We start from the raw sequence: 21,377 nt of genomic DNA, 5'->3' as shown, positions 1-21,377 counted from the left end.
ATATGAATAATAACAAGTTGGAAGATTATTGAAAACTTGGAGGGTAAAGATGGAAATATAGCATTTAATTTACTTTGACTTTTCAAATGGGACAACCAATTTGAGACATCCCAAAAAGGGAAAATGGACTACTAATATGGGACAAGGGGAGTATGATATTTTATGTATTTGTCCCTTTTCAAGAATGTGACAATTTACAGAAATATTTTGTTGCCTCAGTTGACGTCATTATGTTCTTAATGCTGTAGTCATTGACATATTATTGTTGTAGAGTTCTGAAGAGGCATCATCATTGCACTTGGGATTATGAAAGCTTGTGAGAACTCTGCTGTCCTTTTTTATCCTTGGTGGAGCTGCTTAGCCTTCTGGTGTTTGCTTGCAGCAGTTGTGTGTTAGCTGTTTGTTGAGTTGTTGACTCAACCTACTGCAGTAATTCTATTTTTCAACTGCAAACTTCTGCATTGTTGGTAAGAAAGCATTTCCTATTTGGTCTGAGCTGGACTCTTGGATGATCGACTTCCATATTGTGTTGTATCATTTATGAAATTGCGCCATTTCAGCTTCTGAGTTGTTCTGTGTGCAGATACATACATACATACATACACATATATATATATATATATATATATTTGTCTTTTTGTTCTTGATATAATTTGGGCAATTTACATGCATCTTGGTTGACTAGTTGTTGCCATTTTCCTAACGTATTTATGCAACAATCATTTACGTATACGTGTTGAAGAGTTGGTGTTTAATTACTTGTGGTTTCATTTCCTGGATTTCACATTGGTTGCTTGGTTTTTTATGGGATTTGAAGAGGAACCATACCTGCACTTGTCACTATATTGTCCATTTTGTGGGTGGTGGAGAAACTTCTGCTTTCTCTTTGCTTCCTGGTGTTTGCTGGCAGCAGTTATCTATTTGCTGTTAATGTTTTTCTTTTCTGGAGCATGCTCTCTACTTTTTTGGTAGTATGCATTCGGCAGTTTCTACTTTCAGACTGTAAGCAGTTACAAACTAATTTTGCCCAACTACTTGTACATAGTTAGCAACAAAACAGAAATAGTTCATTGATTATTTTGAGTCCAAAATCTTAAATTCAAGTCCCTTTTTTGGTTTTTCTCCGTTCAATCACTTCATCAGTTTTGGATTTTAGTTTGAGGTTCTTTTGGCACAACTAATTTTATGAACCCTTTCCTTTTTACTTGTAGTTGTTCGGATGTGATAGGAACCCTTTAGTCAAGTTTCATTTTCTTTGTTAAAACAGGAGCTTTCATCTATAATTTTATTTGTGCATTTTGAAATTTAGCTGTGTGTCAATGGATTGTATATCTTGTATTCAGAACTATTTGAATTGCAAGGTTGATTACTTTGATTGGATATAGCTTGCCCTCGTGTTTCAATTAATAAATGTAACTTCAAAGACAAAGATGGCTTGCAATTCGGGAAAATGTATATATCTTTCGTGGGAGAGCTCTTTGAGGTGGCACCTTCTTCTTAAAGCTCAACCTTTATATTTTATTTATAAAAAATTCTCCTTGATATAGGTCAATTGTCCCATTTGCATTGACCTTTTTTTTTTTTGGTGAGTTCACAATCTATACTTATTGTCTGGTCAAAGAGAGCTGGAAAATACGAGTTTAGTGTTACAACTGCAAATTTCTTGGTGAGAAATAGTATTCTGTGATTGAGATAAAATGAAAGGCGAGAGGTAATCTATAAGAGTAGTGATATGACAGTCTCAAAATTTTTAAATCTACAATAATCATTCATGTTTCAATACTAAGTTTGTTACAGAATCGATCTTAATTGAATTTTATATTGACCTTCAGTTTCCTCCTTTTGCATTTAGGTGGAGACTTTGAAATGTGTGTGCTCTCTCTTGCAACCTTGGGAAGAATTTGGAGAAATGAAGGTGTTACAGATGATAACAGGTTTCTTATATCAATTTTTTATTTGTCCATTTGTGCTCTTCTCCATTGAGTTCGCAGGATACAGTGAAATAAGATGCTTTGACTAAAAAATTTGATCTAACATTTAGGATGACATGGTTTTATATATTTGCAAACCTATGATGGACTAATTAGATTGTGGTCTAAATTTTAGACAATTATATGCTGGAACAAAGTTTCACCATCGAGTATATTGTCTGCTTCTTTGTCATGCAGGTTTCAAGGGACATCACATCACACGGTTAACACTGCATTTCACATTTATGCAAACACAAAACAATTTAGGCTTAAAATCCTATTGGTTAGAATACATCATGGAAAAAATTCTATCATCCTGTGATTCCAACAATAGTATACTAAAACTTTTTTTCTTCCCTGCCTTGCGCTCCATATTCTTTATGAACTTGGAAATAAGCTAAGAAGCACGGACACGGATACGGGACACGGATACGACACGACACGGACACGGCGACACGGCAAATCCAAAAAAATTAGGACACGGACACGGCGAATAGTATATATATATATATATATATATATATATATCAGCATTAATAATTTTAAAAAAAAACACTGATATGTTTAGGTTGGAATATATATATATATATATCACTGATATGTTAGTATATATATATATCAGCATCTTTAGGGTAGTACAAAACAAAAAATAGAACATATCAGCATTAAAAAATTTAAAAAAAAAAAAAAAAAAATTAACATATCAGCATTAAAAATTAAAAAAAAAAAAAAAAATTCCAGAAAAGTGTGTCCGAGCCGTGTCTGAGCCGTGTCCGAGCTGTTTGAGCCGTGTCCGAGCCGTGTCCGAAAATTAAAAAAAATAAAAAAATTCCAGACACGTTTTTTGGCATGTCCGACACGTGTCAGGGCGTGTCCGACGCTTGTCCGTGTCCGACACGTGTCGGACACGGATTCTTCGCCCATTTTGGAGTGTCCGTGCTTCCTAGGAAATAAGCCATCAAATGAATGGTGTTACTGTTTTGAGTTGCATTATCACTGTTCTAGGAGTTCAGAATAGTGGGATTGTTCTTTTGTTGTTCCATCCTTGTATATCTGAATTACATTGCAATTTTAAACTCTGATCCAGGTTCACTATTTTATTAATTGTGGAACTGTTCATAAATTTAGATCTTTTTTTTTTTTTTTTTTTTTCCTCTCATGTGTAACTATTATGTAGGTTGAGTACAATGTTTACTCATTCCTGCTGCTTTTTACCTCGTAAAAAACTTGGTTAAATTTGGGCTCTTCTTTGCTTTTTTCTTTTTTCAGGAATTAATTACTTTGCCCCTCTTGTATTCTGAAACATGACTTTATGTGGAAGTATTACATCTTTGCATATGTGGATGCTCCTGGGTACCAGATACTGAAGAACCTGACTTTATGGGGAAGTATTACATCTTTGCATATGTGTTTTATACTGAATTATCCTTAAGAAGAAGTCCTTCCACCATTTACGTTAGATATATATATTTTTTATGCTTATGAAAAAATATGTTTGATATGTTCCTGAGACAGTTCCTCTATGCATTGTTTGTTTATGAGGAAAAGTTAAGAACCTTTCAACAAATGACTTCTTGTAGCAAAGGAATGTGATATTACATGGCTGTCCCATTTGTTCTCCTTCCGTACAAATAGAAACAATTTTTTTTTTTTTTTTGGATAAGTATAGTTTTGTTGTTCTTTCCATCAATGTTTGACATTTATAATTGCATCTGTGGATCTTGATCATAATCCATGAATAAACCACGTAGTAGCTGTGTTATTTTCATGCTATTTTTCCAAATGGATGGTGAAGTCAACTACTATATAATCTGGAAGAGCAATTATTCAAAATTTTACACATGTAGCATGAAGTAACTCCTAACCGAGCAGGATGTAGCAAGATTTTAGATGTTTGCTCTGATTATAATTTTATTTTTTTCAGGTTAAGTGAGATTCAGTGGGCTGCTTTCGTTCTATTGTGTACAGGGTGCACCACAGCACAACCTAATTGTTCATAAGAGTGATAGTCAACAACTTCTATCGCATTCTTGTGCAAGCTTCATTTGTTAATCTAAGCTGCATTGCTTTCACAATAACTTGGAAATTTGAACTATTCATCAATTTTTCTAGTCATGATACTCTGTATAAGAAGAGAGGAACATTGTCCCTCACTTTCCGACTTTGATTGTTTTCTTTCATTTAGAATTTTATATATATATATATATATATATATATATATATACATATTTAAGTACATATAAATATTACAGAATGACATTGGTTGTTCAATTCTGATCATGTTCTTCAAACTTCTTTTCAAGGTTGGGTGATGGCCATTGTGAGCTTTACTTATTTTGAGGCTTGATCTGTTAAGTTGAACTGAGAATTGATCTTATAAGATACTGCTTCTTACTGTAATAATCAGTAATTCCTTTGCAGGTCATGGCAATTCGGAGTGGCTTTCCCGGAGTGTACATACAGGTAAATTCTTAAGCATGTATTCTGCTCTAACAACTTAAAGTATCAATTGCTTACATGAGTTCTACATCACGTATTATATACATTGTTAGGCCCATTCTCTTACAGCTTAAGCTTCTGGAGCAATTGGTGATCTAACATGGTATCAGAGCCTTGATTCTGGGATGTTTTGAGTTCCAAGTCTCCATCTCTGCAATTGTTCTCGGTTTGGTGCAAAGTTTGCACTTGTTATGATATTAGATTTGGTTTGTTTGCCTCATCACGTGCAAGATGGGTTGGTCGAGCTTGATATACATTGTTGGGTTCATTCTCTAACAGCTTAACCTTCTAGAACAATCGGTGATCTAACAATCAGGATTTGGTTTATTTTAGTCATACATAATTCTGTTAGAACTCCCCATAGACGATTTTGGTTGACGCAATATAGACAGTAGACAATCTCAACCGAGTTGTCTAGATATTTAGTTCTGTTTACAAGTTTGTTAATGCATTCTGCAGGCTATAATTAAAAAGCATCCTTCAAGGAACATAAATGTGCAAAACTTCTAGTTGGATTTTTTTGGAATAGCCTTTCAATGCAATTGCAATAGTAATTCACGATTTTAATGATGTTATGAATAAGTAATTTGAAATTATTCTTTGCTTCTAATTTTCTCATGTTTGTCTATGGTGAAATTTGATTTACAGATGATTGAACTTGTCTTCAACATTCATAAAAAATGGATGATGTTAAAAGTTGACCGTAGTTGCATTTGCATCATATGATTCAATATGGGTGATGATTGGATATTGATGGAAATGTACGTATTTTATCTATGTCTGGCTACATATTTTTTCTATGTGGAAGGCGCTCCTCTGAAATCAATTAAATTAGCTCCCCACTGCTTTGTATATATATATATATATATATATATATATATATATTTTGTAGTTTCCCAGCTTTTAACTTTTAGAGATGATAAGAAGAGAAACTGATTTGTCAATTCCTATTACAAAAACAGGATAAGAGTTTTAAATTTTTTTCCTTTGTTTGCAGATTCAATATGTTTATTGAAATGGAAAGCTTTATCTGTCATTGGCTTTTTATCTTAAAAAATCTTGCTCTCCTCTAGAGTTGTTTGGATGATTTCATCATCCTGTATCTTTTACTTGCTGTCTTTTCTTTTACAGGGGCCAAGGATCCTCATTAAGTACAGTCCAAATGACTCTAAACCATGTGCTTAGGTAATTTATTTATCTTGAATTTATATAGTTCAGCAGCTTATTTGCTTGCAACTTCCTCATTTCCTGTTTTGCAAGATATTTCACTTATAACAATGTGAAATCTTGTAGAGTTATGTTGGTTTGTTTGATCGTGCTTCAAACTGTGTCATCCTAGCCATACTTCTTTCAAAAGGTGTACAAAGTATCTGAAGTGTTTCACGACATGTTTGTCAGTTGCATCATGTGCAAGGTATCATTGTCCTTGATGATGTTCAACAAACTTTTTTCACGGCTGTGTCAACAAACTTTTTTCACCATTGATGTATGATGTTCTAGTTAATCTCAAGTAATAATTTCACTTCTAAATTATTATCATTTTTTAGTTTGCGGTAATAGATGAGAGTCAAATTGGTTGCCATGTAGATTAATGGTTTTACATCTTCAAGGAAGGTTAGTGTCGGAGTCGATTGGAATGTGACTAAAGTGAATAACCTTTTCCCCCCAAACACGTCCGAATTAGTTTGTATTACAAAGCAATGCCTTTTAATAAATTGGTAGGTATATGATGAATCAAGTGTTATAAATATATATATATATATATCGATGTTTTCCTTCACATATCAATGGTAAATCTAGCAATGTAACTTTTTATTTGCTCATAGATGTTACATTGCTAGATTTACCATCGATATGTGAGGGAAAACATCTAAATCATGCTTGGGCATATTTCAGCAACAAATTTTTTTCTACTGAATCAAAAAGAAGAGCCAAGATGTTTTGGCAGGGATGTATATACAATTTATTACTTCATCTTATGTCATCAAATGATATCTTGATATCAAATGTGGACATTGTTTTATTAATTAATCAAAGGAGGAACCCGAGGAGATTTAAAAATAAAAAAAAATGAAAGTATTTTATAATAAATGGTATTATTTTATGTAGACCACACTATCTGCAAGATTTTTTATTTTGAAAACTAGCTACTTTTTCTCAACATTTTTGTACAAACAAAAATAGAAATAAATAAATAAATAAGAAAATCAGTGACAAGGACATTGGCATTGCTATGCTATCTGGTACTGTTCAATGCAGCAAAAAATTGAAAATCATAAAGTTGGTGTTGTTTCTTAGAGATGGTGTTCAATCTGTGTCAGCATTGATGCGCTAATATAGCATAAATTGTTACATTGGGATTCTTCATGCTTCAAGGATGCTTATGCAATATAGAAAATGAAAAGGAAAAAGAAGAAAGGATAAACTAACAAAGCAAAAGTCCCATTGGGCACTCATTACACACTTCATAAAAGGTATTAAAATTCTTATTCAGCTGGGCAACAATTTGCAGGTGCATTCTACTTCTGAGGCAATGTTGCTGACTGCAGTCGTTTCTGTGTTCCGATTTGGGTTTCATCTCTCGCTTGCTTTCTTCTTTGACTCCATGTAAGTACCTTCAGATTTATTTTCAGGTCCTCTTTTTTTGCTGTTCAATAGAATTTGGGCAAATCAGGCCTTCCTGCCTGTTTGAATAGCATTGCAATTTTGCAGTCGTGGACTGTGTAGGGTAATATCTAACAGTGCTCGAATTACAAGTTAGATGTTTGTGATGAAATTTATACATCAGTTTGCCCACAATTCTGCCCATGAATCGTGTTTGACATGCCTTTTTCATTGTGTAAAGGCATCCAGAAAAATGGTTATTTCCAATTAAGGTCATTACTCAATACTGAAAAGAGTTGGCATAGGTATGTTTACATTTACTTCTTTCACTGATTTGGTTTTTGCATGTGTACAACACTGTCTCTGTCTCAATATTTTTACACTCAGTTGGAAAGTTGCAAGGATAGTGATGACATTTCCATTCATTAGTTAGTTTCTTTAACTTTTTTCTATAGTATATCTGCCACAAATGGGTTATCTTTTTCTAGTGAGCAAAAGTTCAATATGATTAACATGTAAATTAATTGATATGATTGGTCTTTATTCATAAAACCTTGTTCAGTTGATTTACTAGATTTGAGATTTCTGATCTCATTTTGCTGGTTTAACTGATTGAACTGTGGATGTTCCTTTCATAAAAAGCATCCCCTTCGCTGCATCAAAAATTAAAGTTTGTCTTCCAGCCTCTCCGGAAATTATCCAATCGTTCACTAACATTTCGTTTTAGGTGGATCCTACTTTCTTGTCATTGGTGTGTTGTGCTTTAGAATTATTAATGATATACGATGATTTCCCCGGAATTCTTCTTACTGACTGGAAATTGCTAGCTGAACTCGGAATGATATATGATGATTTCCTCGGAATTCTTCTTATCTTCAATGCAGTATTCAAATAGAGCACTAAATCATAAGATGAAGAATAATCCATCAGTGGCCCCCAATTAGGTCTCCTCATAATATTTGCAATGTCGGGTGAGATACTCAGAGGTCTTAAAAGCATGTGGTAGATGCCCATAATGCTTAAAAGTCTGCTTGCTTGAAGGTTTATGGTAGGAAACTTCTCATGAACTGACAAATTAAAAAAACAAAAAATCATGTGGGAGTTCCCTTAACTAAATATATGGGCATCTACTCTGGTCTTGTCATTTCAGTTCTTCATGCTTTAAGGGTGCTTATGCAGTACAGGAAATTAAACAGAAAAAGTCCCATTGTGCACTCATTACACATTTTTTTTTTTCTGGCTGTACAATGATTTGCTGGTGTATTCAACTTTTGTGGCAATGCTGCTTACCGCTGTAGTTTCTGTGCTCCTATTTGGGCTTCATCTCTCGCTTGCTTTCTTCCTTGACTCCACGTAAGTACCTCCGGATTTATGTTCAGGTCCTCTTTTTAGCTATTCAATAGATTTTGGGCAAATCAGGCCTTCCTGCCTGTTTGAATAGCATTGCAATTTGCAGTGGTGTACTGAGTAGGCTAATATCTAACAGCGCTAGAATTAAAAATTAGATATTTATGAATACAATTATACACCAGTTTGCCCTTAAATCTGGCAACGAATCATGTTTGACACACCTTTTTCATTGTGGACAAGTGTGTCATGGTGCGAAAGCCATCCAAGCATGGTAGCAAAGGCATCCAGAAAAATGGTTATTACAGTTGGTCCAAAAATAAATGCATCCATTTAGGCATGGCAATTTTCAATGTCATTTCGGATGTGATTTCTACTTCTTTCATTGATTTGGTTTTTTCGATTTGCATGTTTACAGCATTGTCTCTGTCTCAATATATTTACACTCTATTGGAAAGCTGCAAAGATAGTGATGACATTTCCCTTTTTAGACTATCGAAGCATCTGTGTAAATGCAATATAGGCTAATATTCTGTAATTTTTTTTGTTTTTGTTTTGTTTTGTTTCTTCAGTTGATTATTTTGAAATTATTAATTCACTAGTTTCTGTAACTTTTCTCTGCTGTAGATCAGCCACAAATGGGTTATCTTTTTCTAGTGCGCAAAAGTTCAATATGATTAAACATGTTACATTAATTGATATGATTGGTCTTTACATATAAAACCTTGTTCAGTTGATTTACTAGATCTAAGCTTTCTGGTCTCATTTTGCTGATTTGACTACCTTAACTCTGTGGATGGTTTTCTCTCGTAAAAGCATCCCCTTCGCTGCATCAAGAATTAAAATTTGTCTTCAAGCCTTTCTGGAAATTATCCAGTCGTTTCACAACATTTCATTTGAGGTGGATCCTACTTTCTTGGCATTTTTGTTCTGTGCTTCAGAATTCTTAATGATATATGATGACTTCCTCGGAATTATTCTTACTGACTACAGATTGCTAGCTGAAATTTCGTAATTCTGGGTGATTCAGCTTCAGAATTCTTAATGATATATGTATGAATTTCCTCGGAACTATGCTTACCGACTAGAAATTGCTAGCTGAATCCGCCGGGAGTTTCGGGTTTAATTCTCGCAATTCTGGGCGATTCAAAATGAATTTGTTTCAGTAATATAGTTGGCCAGCTTCAATGTCTGATGAGATGCTCAAAAGTCTTATTTTTATCACTCACATGGTATATAGAATGCTCAAATGTCTGATTGCTAGAAGGTCCGTGCTAGGAAATTTCTCATGAACTGCCAAATCAAAAAAAATAAAAAATCATGTGGGAGTTCACTCAACAATATATGCCAGAATAATTTTATGGTTATCTATCTAATCAGGTCATCTGGCCTCTTTTTTTCATTCTAGCCTTCGAATTCTTTAGAATGTATGCCATTTATGCCCTGTTAAGGCCGTGTGTCCGATTCATATGATTTCATTCTTAACCTTGAAGTTTTTAATGAAGACTTGAACTCTCGACCTTCTACTTTCAAGAGCGAGGAAGAACCAGTAGACTACATCCTGGATGGTTTCTTAACCTTGAAGATGACCATATACGAAATGAGAAAGGAAATAGTAATAACATTTGTTCCAATGAATGGTAGTGTTATTGGTGCACCAAACATTTTAGGAGAGACAGTCAAATCTGGTGACCTCATGCTGATTAGGCTGCATTTTGATCAGTAATGCATTTTACAGATTTTTCTCTCTCATCTAATACTTTTACCAAACACCTAGGTTAATTCCTCTCCAATAAACAAATGAGCATGCTTGGAGCAAAAGCCTGTTTAAAACAACCCTTGAAGACTCAGTATGCTAGAAACCACTTTACTTGAAAGCAACCTATGAAACCAAAACTATATATAAACTTCCTCATCCCTTCTTCGTATCCACCCATCTTCTTCTCTTCTTACCTTTGTCACAACCAAATTCCACAGCAGAAATATGGCGGTCTCCACTTTTTCCAAGATTTCCATTCTTACCTTCTCTCTGTCTCTCTTCATTTGCTCTGCTCTGGCTCATGATTTTTCAATTGTGGGTTATTCTCCGGACGACTTGACTTCGAGAGATGGACTCCAATATCTCTTTGAGTCATGGATATCAAAGCATGGTAAAATCTATGAGAGCATTGAAGAGAAGCTTCATAGGTTTGAGATCTTTGTAGATAACTTGAAGCATATTGATGAGAGGAATAAAAATGTCAGTAGCTACTGGCTTGGGTTGAATGAGTTTGCAGACTTGAGCCATGAAGAGTTCAAAAGCATGTATTTAGGATTAAAACCTGTGTTTCCAAGGGAAGAGTCTTCTGGGAGGTTTAGTTACAGAGATGCGCCGTTGCCCAAGTCCGTGGATTGGAGAAAGAAAGGAGCTGTTACAAACGTCAAGAACCAAGGTTCATGTGGTAAGCACTACTCTCTCTCTCTCTCTCTCTCTCTCACACACACACACACACACACAATTTGCATCTTCTTGGGTGATGATACACTAAAATGATGTGATGGTATGGACGAATGCAGGCAGTTGTTGGGCATTTTCAACAGTGGCGGCTGTTGAAGGCATAAACCAGATTGTCACCGGAAATCTAACTTCCTTGTCCGAGCAACAGCTGATTGATTGTGACACAGCTTTCAACAGTGGTTGCAATGGAGGTTTAATGGATTATGCATTTGCCTTCATAGTCTCTAATGGTGGACTCCATAAGGAGGATGACTACCCATATATCATGGAAGAAGGCACTTGCGAGGAACAAAAGGTATACCACATCTTCATGCGTAAAATATTTGTATTTGGCAGTACCATACAAAGATCAAAAAGAATTTCAAGTCCTAGCCAGAATATAACAGAACAAGTTTTAAAGCCCAAATTATGAAAATTAAGTTTTTTTTTTTATTTGTTTGCTGCCTATAGGAAGATGTGGAGATGGTGACCATTAGTGGTTACGAAGACGTGCCACGGAATGACGAAAAGAGTCTCCTGAAGGCTCTAGCACACCAGCCTATCAGTGTCGCCATCGAAGCTTCTGGAAGAGACTTCCAATTTTACAGTGGGGTAAGTTGTTTTCCGAACAGCGAGTTGTTTTTCATTTCAAGCCCGTGACTTTCAGGTTGTATTGCAGACTTGCAGTATGCATCCATATATATGGAGGACTGTACATATAACAACACTGTTGTGGTTTTACAGGGAGTATTTAACGGGCATTGTGGAACAGAATTGGATCATGGAGTTACAGCCGTTGGATATGGATCATCAAAGGACGTGGATTACATCATTGTGAAGAACTCCTGGGGTCCGAGATGGGGAGAAAAAGGATACATAAGGATGAAGAGAAACACAGGAAAACCTCAGGGAATATGTGGTATCAACAAAATGGCTTCTTATCCTACCAAAAAGAACTGATTTATGGATCTCCGTTTCTCTATCAGATGTCATGCTTCATTCTTTTAGTTGTGTCAAGCATACTGGTGTAACATTATCCTCAATTAATAAGGGTACAAGAATAATCAACAAATCTTGTAGTAGCTTTTTCATTTTGTAATGTTGACAACTACTGCATTTATTCGCACACAGAGACAACGCATGTATCGAGAGACAATGGAATTAAATAAAACATAACAAAAACTGAAATTATGCATTCGAATTTGCTTGCAACAGCCCAAAGTCAAACTCAAGCTCGACCTTCCACTGCTAGACAAATCTGTCTAGACTAAGACTCGATTGGTTGATCTTCAATCCTATAACTGGGAGACATTGTGACTCCTCTCTTTCCAACACAATGGAAGCACACTAGGTTTCTCGCATGCAGATCAATGAAATTATTACGCAAAGAAGAGTATAAGAATCCATAGAGTTGCATTCCATTCAATCAAGGACCCTTCAGTTTTTGCTATGATATTGCAATGAAAAGAATAATAGCTAATACTAATTTTTTCCATCGAACAATGCTCGTCCTTCTGTGTGAAATTGGATTGCAAGCATGGGCATCATCAGTTCATATTTTAAGGCATTGTACGCCTTTATGTACATAACCAATGCACTTAATGTGAATGAAGATTTAATCAGAAAGTAGCCACCGCATGGTTCAGAAGGACCAGTATTCAAAACCATGTTCACTTTGCTAAATCCATATCAATAGAACCTCATTTCTTTGCCTTTGCAAACCTGAGGCATCGGTACTTTTCGCCACTTACAGTGATTTCAAGCGCTCCATCTTGGTTATCTTGATTGGATGCAGTTCCCATTAACACACTTTTTTCTTTCTCAAGATTCTCTCTTTCCATCTTCAGCCTTGCTTCTTGCCGGGCAATCTCTGCCTGAAAGATGGGTGCAAGGGAATAAAATTGTAAATAATAAATATAGATCACACTTTACCTCCAGCAAGGCAGGAACAAAATAAAATTCAGTTAACAGATGGAAAATTTTGGTAAGCTACAACATTAAATTGCACAGGAAGCTGTTCATTGGTATCCATGTTAGCCACATCCAAGCTTAAAGATACAATTGTACAGCCAAACCCCAGTTGAGTCGGTCCATCCCCAGCGCAAAACCATTGCATTCTCTATGGGCAGGAATATGCAACTCAGGTATGAAAACTCAAACACACACTCCCTTAAATCTGTTTGAATATAATATTTTTTTTACGACATGGAACTTCCAACTTCATTTCAAGTTTTTTGGGATCATCTCAAGTTTCCCCAATTTAGCACACATTCTATTTAATGCTCACAGAGTTTCAGAATGCGCTCATAAGAAAGCACTAAATTCCCTACAAGCTTCTTTCTCAGAGAATGTGCAAGAATATGAGGAGGAAGAGATGGGCCTCGAACAAAGCTTTATGATTACTTAATGCTTTAAAAAGGGAGGAGGGGGAAAGCAGCAGAGAGGAAGAAGGCACTTTCTAAGGCCTCGTAATTGTGGATCTCAAGATCCAGAAGGAAGGCCACACCTGCCATGATTGATACTGTGGCCACCAGTAACTTTATGTTGGGGATCAAATCAACAAGATTGCACTTGAAGTTATAGAGACCAAGGCTACATAGAAGTGTTGAGCTTGAAAGTTCAACCAATAATGGAATAACGAAGTCCGTACCTGTTAAAGTAAGAATTCGGCAAGGACATGCCAACTTCATTGTCGTTCCCATGGATTATTTCCAAGTAATTTTAAAGATGTTGTTCTTACGGGAGACTGAAGGCCATCCCAGTGCCTTTTGCTCTCTCTCTGTATATTCAATTGGTGAAAACCCATGCATTATCCTATCCTACTTCATAGAGGATAGAAATTTCTTGCAACTAAATGAATTGTGAGAGTCAGGCCTTATTAGGTCATTAAGAGCACCTTTAGGGAGCCCCATCGCTATTGCAAAAGAAGCAAGATGAATGATGAAGACTGTATGAAGATTACAGCTTTCCCAATAAGGTAATGCAGCAGAGCAAGTACCCCATTCAGCTCACAGTGGGCCTTTCTGAATAACGAAGTCATACCAAATACATACAAAACTTAAAGTCGGGCCTGTATCTAATCCTCATAGCATAGGGTATGAAACAAATACAACGTGCAGCTAGCTATGGGTCCAAGTTTCTCGCCCAGGAACCTTTTGCACTCTAATGAACCGAGTCTTCCACAACTACCCATATAAGTTTCATGATAGTATACCTCAATGATGTGGTGGTGCATAGCTCAAGTCCAGAATAGACCCTTAAGCACTTGAAACTTGTATTCCAGAAGCTAAGAGAAAATCATCATTTTGTGAAGGAACAAAAATGCTCTTCACAAGACCACATTATATTCCTGAGACATACTGTTAAGTCGGGACATGAACGGTGGGTACGAATTCGTGCACCAAATGTGGGCCATTTAGACATGGAACACTCCCAACAATGCCATTGTGGGTGCTCAAGCCAGTATGAAGCTTTCCCGTGCGACTCTTACGAGTTTCTAATTTGAATATACAGGGAAGGTCAACAAAAGCAAGTTTGAGTCCCCTGCTTCGAGTTTTTTTTAAGCATATTTTAGCTCTCATACAATTTTAGTCTGGTACCCTAGTTAGATTGCCTTATTTGATAAAAGTGATATTTGTCCTTCATTTGTTCTTACTTAGCAAGGTATTAAAGTTCTTGCTCGGTTATCATCCAACGCAATCACAGGCAGTCCAACATTTGTCCTTATTATGCAACAGGAGCAAAAACCAAATCAATGATTTGTGGTGAATAATCATATTTTCTAAAATTAAGAGTATGAAATAACACAAACTATTTGCTACTGTGGTAGGAATAGGACGCTCTCACTTCCACCAATGAAATGAATATTCATAAGAAATAACAACACCATCAAGCAAGTCAAATCAAAACCCTAACATCGACAGAGACGATGGAACTCTAACTCAAGTCTATGCTAATGATCGAGAATACGAACAAGTACAATTGATTTCTGATAATTACAGTAGATTAAAACATTGAATGAAAGAATCGTTGAAAGAAAAAAAAAACTACCTCGCGACGAGAGAGGTCGGCTTTCCAGGCGGCTTCACGCTCGGCGACTTCGCGTTCGCGCTCCTCGATGTAACTCTGCATCTCTCTCTCCTTCATCATCCTGTCCTGTATGTCGGCGTCGAGCGCTTCCTTCAACTCCTGCACGAACTTCTCCACCACTGCCTTTATTCTCAGCTGAGACATCACTCTCTCTCTCCACCACCACTGCGCAAAACCTAGAGTTCTATCTTCAGTACAAAACAATGTCAATAAAGGGTTTCAGATTTAGTAGAATTATATCTGAAAGACTCCATTTTTGATCGGAGAGGTGACGATGGCTCTCTCTCAACTCGTTCGGTCCCAGTATAGTTCGTATGCACGGAAGGAATTCGAACACAGGGGAAAGAGAAGTCCTTTCCTTTCTTGTCACGCGAAAGAAGAAGAATCCGTGAAGTAAGGGAAACCAAACTAGGCCTTTTATTATTCGATAATTAAATATTGACACGTAATTAGTACTACTGTGTGATATTTTGGCATAGTGCACATGTGAAGTTTATTAATTTATTAACAATATTTGAAATTTTTTTGGAGAGAAAATTTTCATGTCAAAATTAGCCGTTGACCAAGCAGAATTTAAAGTATCAATTAGAGATGCTCCGGCTTTCAAATTAAGTTTCGCTTTGTCCTCAATCCTCTGAATTTTAGTTTTCCCGTTCCTTTAATTGAGAATAACAAGGTTACGAATCCAGCTAGCTGAATGTAGTAATTTTTTTTTTTTTTTTTCCCGCTTAATGTGTTGAAACATGTATTATTGGTGTTGGATTATGGCAAATAGACATTTCAAATAAATGCAATTTTATTTATACACAAGATATAATTAGTTAGTGACATGTATTACCATTTTATTGAAGCTCATTTTCTTCTTGTGATTTAGTTAGAATTAATTTTAGCAGCGTATGATTGATTTTTGCTTCTTAATATCTTTGTCTAGCACAAATGTATTCATTTAAATGTGTTTGACAAAACAATTTGAATATTACTGAAAACAGTAAACACAATTTCAAATTTACTAAAATTTTAAGTGATATAAACCAACATTGAAAAATCAAAAAAATTATAAAAAAATATTTGTTTTTCAATTATCACTTCCAAACTTGGGTACTTAAAATTCAAAAAATTAATTTTTTTAGTACTTAATTTTCAATTTTATCAAACATCACTTGAGTATTATTTTTCTTCTGCCAAAAATTTAATACTGGGTTAAATGAAAAATGTTAATAAGAAAAAGACATGAGATGTAATAGTGAAATTAAACAATTTTTATCCTTTCTTTTTTCTAAGTATTTAACGAAACAATTGAATACAATTATAAAAAGAATAATGATACGGCAATTGAATTTAATCACCGAATAACACCCGAAATTGTCACATCACTCACTCATTCATTAAATGGAAAATTCTACCATTTTAAAAAGATTACTTTATCCTCAAAAAATCATCCAAACCCTTCCACATTTTCTCTCTCTCAAATAATCATCCAAACCCTTCCTTATTTTTCTCTCAAAATTCCTCCATCTCTGTCACACTGTCCTACCCGCCTCTCCACCTCCACCGTCACCATCTCTGTGTTGCCCTCACCCCTCCACTGTCACAATCCTTTAACTTCACATCTCTCCCTAAAAGTCTTTCAAATTTGTTCATTCTCAATCACCCATCAAACTTTTCAAATTATCTATTAATTTCTATTGTTTTCTTCATTCAAAGAAGACCCAAATCAACAGTACACCATGACATAGATGAGTAGAGCCATTTTCCTTCACAAAGCCCTAATGAAGTTAGAGATTAGGGCATATATGTGAGAGATGCGAAATTGAAGAGAGAGAGAGAGAGAGTCAGAATCGGAGAGAGAAGAGAGAAGAAAAATTATGATTTATTTGCTGGTTTGATGGGGTCACCATTAATTTTTCTAGTGAATTCTTAAATTGAATGTTGGATGATGATAAAGTCTTCCTTGTTCATCGCTTGACCCAATCGGATTAACTAAAGATTGTAGATCATGGAAGGGAATTGCATCCTTATTGATGAGATAATGGGATTGTGGTTGATATATATATATATATATATATATATATATAGAGAGAGAGAGAGAGAGAGAGAGAGAGAGAGAGAGAGAGAGTCATTTTGAACACAAAAATACTGGATGATTATTTTGAGAGAGAAAACGTGGAAGGTTTGGATGATATTTTGAGGGTAAAGTAGTCTTTTTAAAATAGTAGAATTTTTCATTTAATGAATGAGTGAGTGATGTGGCAATTTTGAGTCTTAATCGGTAATTAAATTTGGTTGTCGTATCATTACTCTTATAAAAATGATTGAGTTCAAACTCTCAACCTTCTCTTTTTTATTTTTCTCTTTTTTTACCATTTAGAATATGGAGGGTGTTCAAGAACAAAGTGTGTTTACCACAAAACAAAACAAAACAAAACAAAACAAAAAACCTTCTCAAAATTAATTGCACATTCTCATTCATTCCCTAGTCCCTTTCCTTCCTTAATTCATTTTACAGTTCAAATCATTTTAGAACCAAACAAAATAATACTCGTAGTATTTCTTAACCTTATTTTCTCTTGTATTTTTACTTTCTTTTTCTTCCCTCTTTTCCCATTGGTCTGGTGAGCCATGAATGCCATTTCAAGGTTGAAGCGCACACCCCCACCATTCGCTGGACCTCTACTCCTTCCTCCTCTGCTACCTTTTCGTCCACACTCGTCCACGCCCGCCTGCTCCAGCATCGTCACAGATTCATCTTCTCTGGTTGATGAATTCACCAAGTACTGTTATCAAAGAGATCTCCCAAGAGCCATGCAAGCCATGGATTCCATGCAAAAACACAAAATATGGGCCGATTCTATCACCTATTCCGAGCTCATCAAGTGCTGCTTGGCTCGAAGAGCGATTTCACAAGGCAGACTCGTCCACAAGCACGTATTCTCTAATGGGTACGAGCCCAAGACGTTTCTGATTAACATTTTTCTGAACATGTATGTTAAATTCAATCTATTGGATGAAGCGCAAGCACTGTTCGATCAAATGCCTGAGAGAAATGTTGTGTCGTGGACGACAATGATAGCGGCTTATTCTAATGCTAAGCTCAATGATAAGGCCTTGGAGTTCTTGATTTTAATGCTTAGAGATGGAGTAAGTCCTAACATGTTCACTTATTCTTCGGTTTTGAGAGCCTGTGATGGGCTGCCCAACCTTAGACAGCTTCATTGTAGCATATTTAAGATTGGGTTAGATTCTGATGTCTTTGTTCGGAGTGCTTTAATTGATATTTACTCAAAGTGGGATGAATTGCAAGAAGCTCTGCGAGTTTTCAATGAGATGGTGACTGCAGACTTGGTTGTTTGGAATTCCATCATTGGTGGGTTTGCTCAGAACAGTGACGGTCATGGAGCTTTAAATCTTTTTAAGAGCATGAAGAGGGCTGGTTTTTGGGCCAATCAGGCAACGCTTACCAGTGTTTTGAGAGCTTGTACTGGTTTAGCACTGTTGGAATTGGGGAAACAAGTTCACGTTCATGTACTAAAGTTCAACCAAGATTTAATCCTTAATAATGCACTTCTTAATATGTACTGCAAGTGTGGCAGTTTGGAAGATTCGAACTCTACTTTTGCTCGGATGGTGGAGAAGGACGTGATCTCTTGGAGCACCATGATAATAGGTTTGGCCCAAAATGGTTTCAGTCTTGAAGCACTGAAATTGTTCGACTCAATGAAACTCTCAGGTATAAAACCAAATAATATCACTATTCTTGGTGTTATGTTTGCCTGTAGCCATGCAGGGCTTGTAGAAGATGGACAGTACTACTTCCAATCAATGAAGAAGCATTTCGGGATTGACCCAGAAAGAGAACACTACGGCTGCATGGTGGATCTCCTTGGAAGGGCCGGGAAGCTTGATGAAGCAATTAAGCTAATTCATGAAATGGAATGTGAACCAGATGTGGTTACCTGGAGAACTTTGCTTGGCGCGTGTAAGGTTCATCGTAACACCGATATCGCTATATATGCTGCCCAAAAAATTCTAAACTTGGAACCCCAAGATACAGGAACCTACATACTTTTATCCAATATTTATGCAAATTCTCAAAGATGGGAAGAAGTTGCAGAAGTGAGGAGGACCATGAGGGATAGAGGAGTCAGGAAGGAACCAGGATGTAGTTGGATTGAAGTAAATAAACAGATTCATGCTTTCATACTGGGAGACACGTCACACCCACAAATTGGTGAGATCGGCAGGGAGCTGAGCCAGTTGATTTGGAGATTAAAGGAAGTGGGTTATGTTCCAGACACAAATTTCGTCTTGCAAGATCTTGAAGGGGAACAGAAGGAAGACTCCCTCCAATACCACAGTGAGAAACTGGCAATTGTGTTTGGCATGATGAGCTTGCCAAGGGAGAAGACTATTAGGATCAGGAAGAACATCAGGATCTGCGGAGACTGTCATGTTTTTGCAAAACTCTTGGCAAAGATGGAGAGTAGGAACATTGTTATCAGGGATCCAATCCGGTATCATCATTTCCATCATGGAGTTTGCTCCTGTGGCGACTATTGGTAGCAGAATACGATTATAGCTATCCTTTGCTGTGCAGAGGTGAAGGCAGGTGAAGAGGAAAAAATTAGATGGAATCATGATTATAGTAGTGATGAGTGTATGCTCAGGGTTCGTTAATGGTGCAATTGAAGGAGTTGTTCTGTGTATTGGCTGGTGGTGGTGAACATGCACAAAACTGTGGCAATGGCTGTGTTTAATTGTGGGATGCAGTGATAGACGGTGGATGGGGTTGTGTTGATGGGTTTCATGGTTTGAGTGGAAGTGCAGCTCGAATTCGGGTGAGGAAAAGAGAAAGGAAAGAAGAGAAGATTCGTTGGTATTAGAATGGTGAGAAGAGGTGGTGGTGTCATATAATGGCAAGAAGGTTTACTTTCCTCCATTTAACCTCTATTTTTTGGTGACACCTCCCCACCATCCACTTCTTTAGAAATTTTGTGGTCATGGAGCTGTGACAATTTCTCTTTCTTTTGGGGTACAATTTGGAGGCAATACTAATAAGTGTGTTTGAGATGGAGAAAGGAGTAAAGATTTGAAAAGAGAATGTGAGGATCCTCCAATTTGGAATCAGTGGCATGGTGGTGACTGGTAATAGCAGCGTCCTGGTTTATAGTGGAGAGAAAGTGAGGAGAAATGGGACTCAGAAGGCTTTTTCCAACCTGGTAGAGGCCTGAGACAGGGCTGCCCATTATCTCCACTTTTATTTACTTTACTAACTGAATATTTCTCTTCTTTAGTTGAAGCTGAAGTTAATGCAGGTTATCTTAAGCCTATTGCAGCTAATGCAAAGATAAAGTCCAATCTATGCCATCTCTTTTATGTTGATGACTTGCTTGTGGTCACCAAGGCTGACCTGAGTTCCGTTTTGGCCATTACAAAGATTCTTGCTGAGTTTACTGATTTATCTTGGTTGCATCCCAATGAGAAAGTCCACTGTCTATTTCTCAAAAGCTGTTCGAAGGAGGCAATGTATTCTTAGAGTTTTACAATTCAAGGAAGGCACTTTTCCTTTCAAATATTTGGGTGTCCCTTTGAATTATAATGCTCATCTCTTTCAACTATCTTCGATCTTTGGGATAAGGTAAAAGTAAACTAACTACTTGGTCAAATCTTAGCCTTTCTTTGGCTAGCAGGACTGAATTAGTTAGCTCTGTTATCTACCCCCTAATCTTGTATCGGTGTTCTGCTGCAAAGCTTCCTGTCAACGTTTCCCATATTATTCAAAGGAAAATTAATAATTTCATCGGGGGTGGTTCTGATTCTTTTTCTAAGATGCATTTTCTGAAGCGGGGTCTTATTGCTAGGCCTAAACCTGAAGGTGGGTTTGGTCTTAGACGTGTGGAAGATATTCAAACTACTGTTTTCTGTGGGTTGGCCTGGGATAAAACTTGCGGGTCAGATTGTTTCGTGATAACTATGCTAGGGGTGTTTCATATTGGAATGCAGTTCAATTTTCCAGTGCTTCTCCCATGTGCATGCTTTCTGTTAAGAATGTTATGCAACAAGCTGTTACTTTCCATATTGCAGATAGACATAAATTTAGCTTATATAAGGACCCTTGGTGTGGTGGTGAGACTTTGGTTCAGCTGTTTGGCCACAGGCTATTCAGAAGTTTACCTTTTCGTAGGGATTCGTCTCTTTCTGCTATCATACAGAATAACAGTTGGTGTTTTGATTTGTTTGATACCCCTGATTTGCAGATGGTTAGCACTATTCCAGTTCACTCTAATACAGATATATTGTTATGGAGGATGGTAATTTCAGTTTTAAAAGAGCTTGGGAGGGTTGTAGGTCCCATGATGTTTCTGTGGTGTGGAGGAAACTGTGTTGGAATAGAG

At 36.5% G+C, this 21,377-nt stretch overlaps 3 protein-coding genes across 3 annotated transcripts; 2 read left to right on the top strand and 1 right to left on the bottom strand.

Annotated features, from left to right (window-relative positions):
- The first annotated feature begins 7,628 nt into the window (after positions 1-7,628).
- LOC132293758 (cysteine protease XCP1) lies at positions 7,629-12,033 on the top strand. Its single transcript, XM_059791370.1, has 4 exons — positions 7,629-10,861; positions 10,977-11,212; positions 11,368-11,508; positions 11,641-12,033. Exons 1-4 carry the CDS (start codon positions 10,405-10,407, stop codon positions 11,854-11,856), a joined length of 1,050 nt encoding a protein of 349 aa, XP_059647353.1. The 5' UTR covers positions 7,629-10,404; the 3' UTR covers positions 11,857-12,033.
- On the bottom strand, positions 11,958-15,385 carry LOC132293759 (uncharacterized). The gene is made up of 2 exons (XM_059791371.1): positions 14,947-15,385; positions 11,958-12,770 (listed from the first exon to the last, which is right to left on the bottom strand). The coding sequence occupies exons 1-2, from the start codon at positions 15,127-15,129 to the stop codon at positions 12,597-12,599; spliced, it is 357 nt and encodes a 118-aa protein (XP_059647354.1). The 5' UTR covers positions 15,130-15,385; the 3' UTR covers positions 11,958-12,596.
- Positions 15,386-17,230: 1,845 nt separating this feature from the next.
- Positions 17,231-19,549, top strand: LOC132293757 (pentatricopeptide repeat-containing protein At2g03880, mitochondrial). Its single transcript, XM_059791368.1, has one exon. It carries the CDS (start codon positions 17,605-17,607, stop codon positions 19,543-19,545), a length of 1,941 nt encoding a protein of 646 aa, XP_059647351.1. The 5' UTR covers positions 17,231-17,604; the 3' UTR covers positions 19,546-19,549.
- The last annotated feature ends 1,828 nt before the right edge of the window (positions 19,550-21,377 follow it).

The sequence above is a fragment of the Cornus florida genome, unplaced genomic scaffold (assembly GCF_030987335.1).
Source record: "Cornus florida cultivar Cherokee Brave unplaced genomic scaffold, ASM3098733v1 CherokeeBrave_3.0.0_Hap2_Chr02, whole genome shotgun sequence".
NCBI classification, from domain to species: domain Eukaryota; kingdom Viridiplantae; phylum Streptophyta; class Magnoliopsida; order Cornales; family Cornaceae; genus Cornus; species Cornus florida.
This window is presented reverse-complemented; position numbering and strand designations above follow the sequence as displayed.

Bases quoted from the DNA above. Each gene is read 5' to 3' on its own strand.
- LOC132293758 (XM_059791370.1), top strand. From the start codon at position 10,405: ATGGCGGTCTCCACTTTTTCCAAGATTTCCATTCTTACCTTCTCTCTG. The intron at 10,862-10,976 runs GTAAGCACTACT...GGACGAATGCAG, and splicing joins CAAGAACCAAGGTTCATGTG to GCAGTTGTTGGGCATTTTCA. The intron at 11,509-11,640 runs GTAAGTTGTTTT...GTGGTTTTACAG, and splicing joins ACTTCCAATTTTACAGTGGG to GGAGTATTTAACGGGCATTG.
- LOC132293759 (XM_059791371.1), bottom strand. From the start codon at position 15,129: ATGTCTCAGCTGAGAATAAAGGCAGTGGTGGAGAAGTTCGTGCAGGAG. The intron at 12,771-14,946 runs GTAGTTTTTTTT...CCCATCTTTCAG, and splicing joins CCGACCTCTCTCGTCGCGAG to GCAGAGATTGCCCGGCAAGA.
- LOC132293757 (XM_059791368.1), top strand. From the start codon at position 17,605: ATGAATGCCATTTCAAGGTTGAAGCGCACACCCCCACCATTCGCTGGA.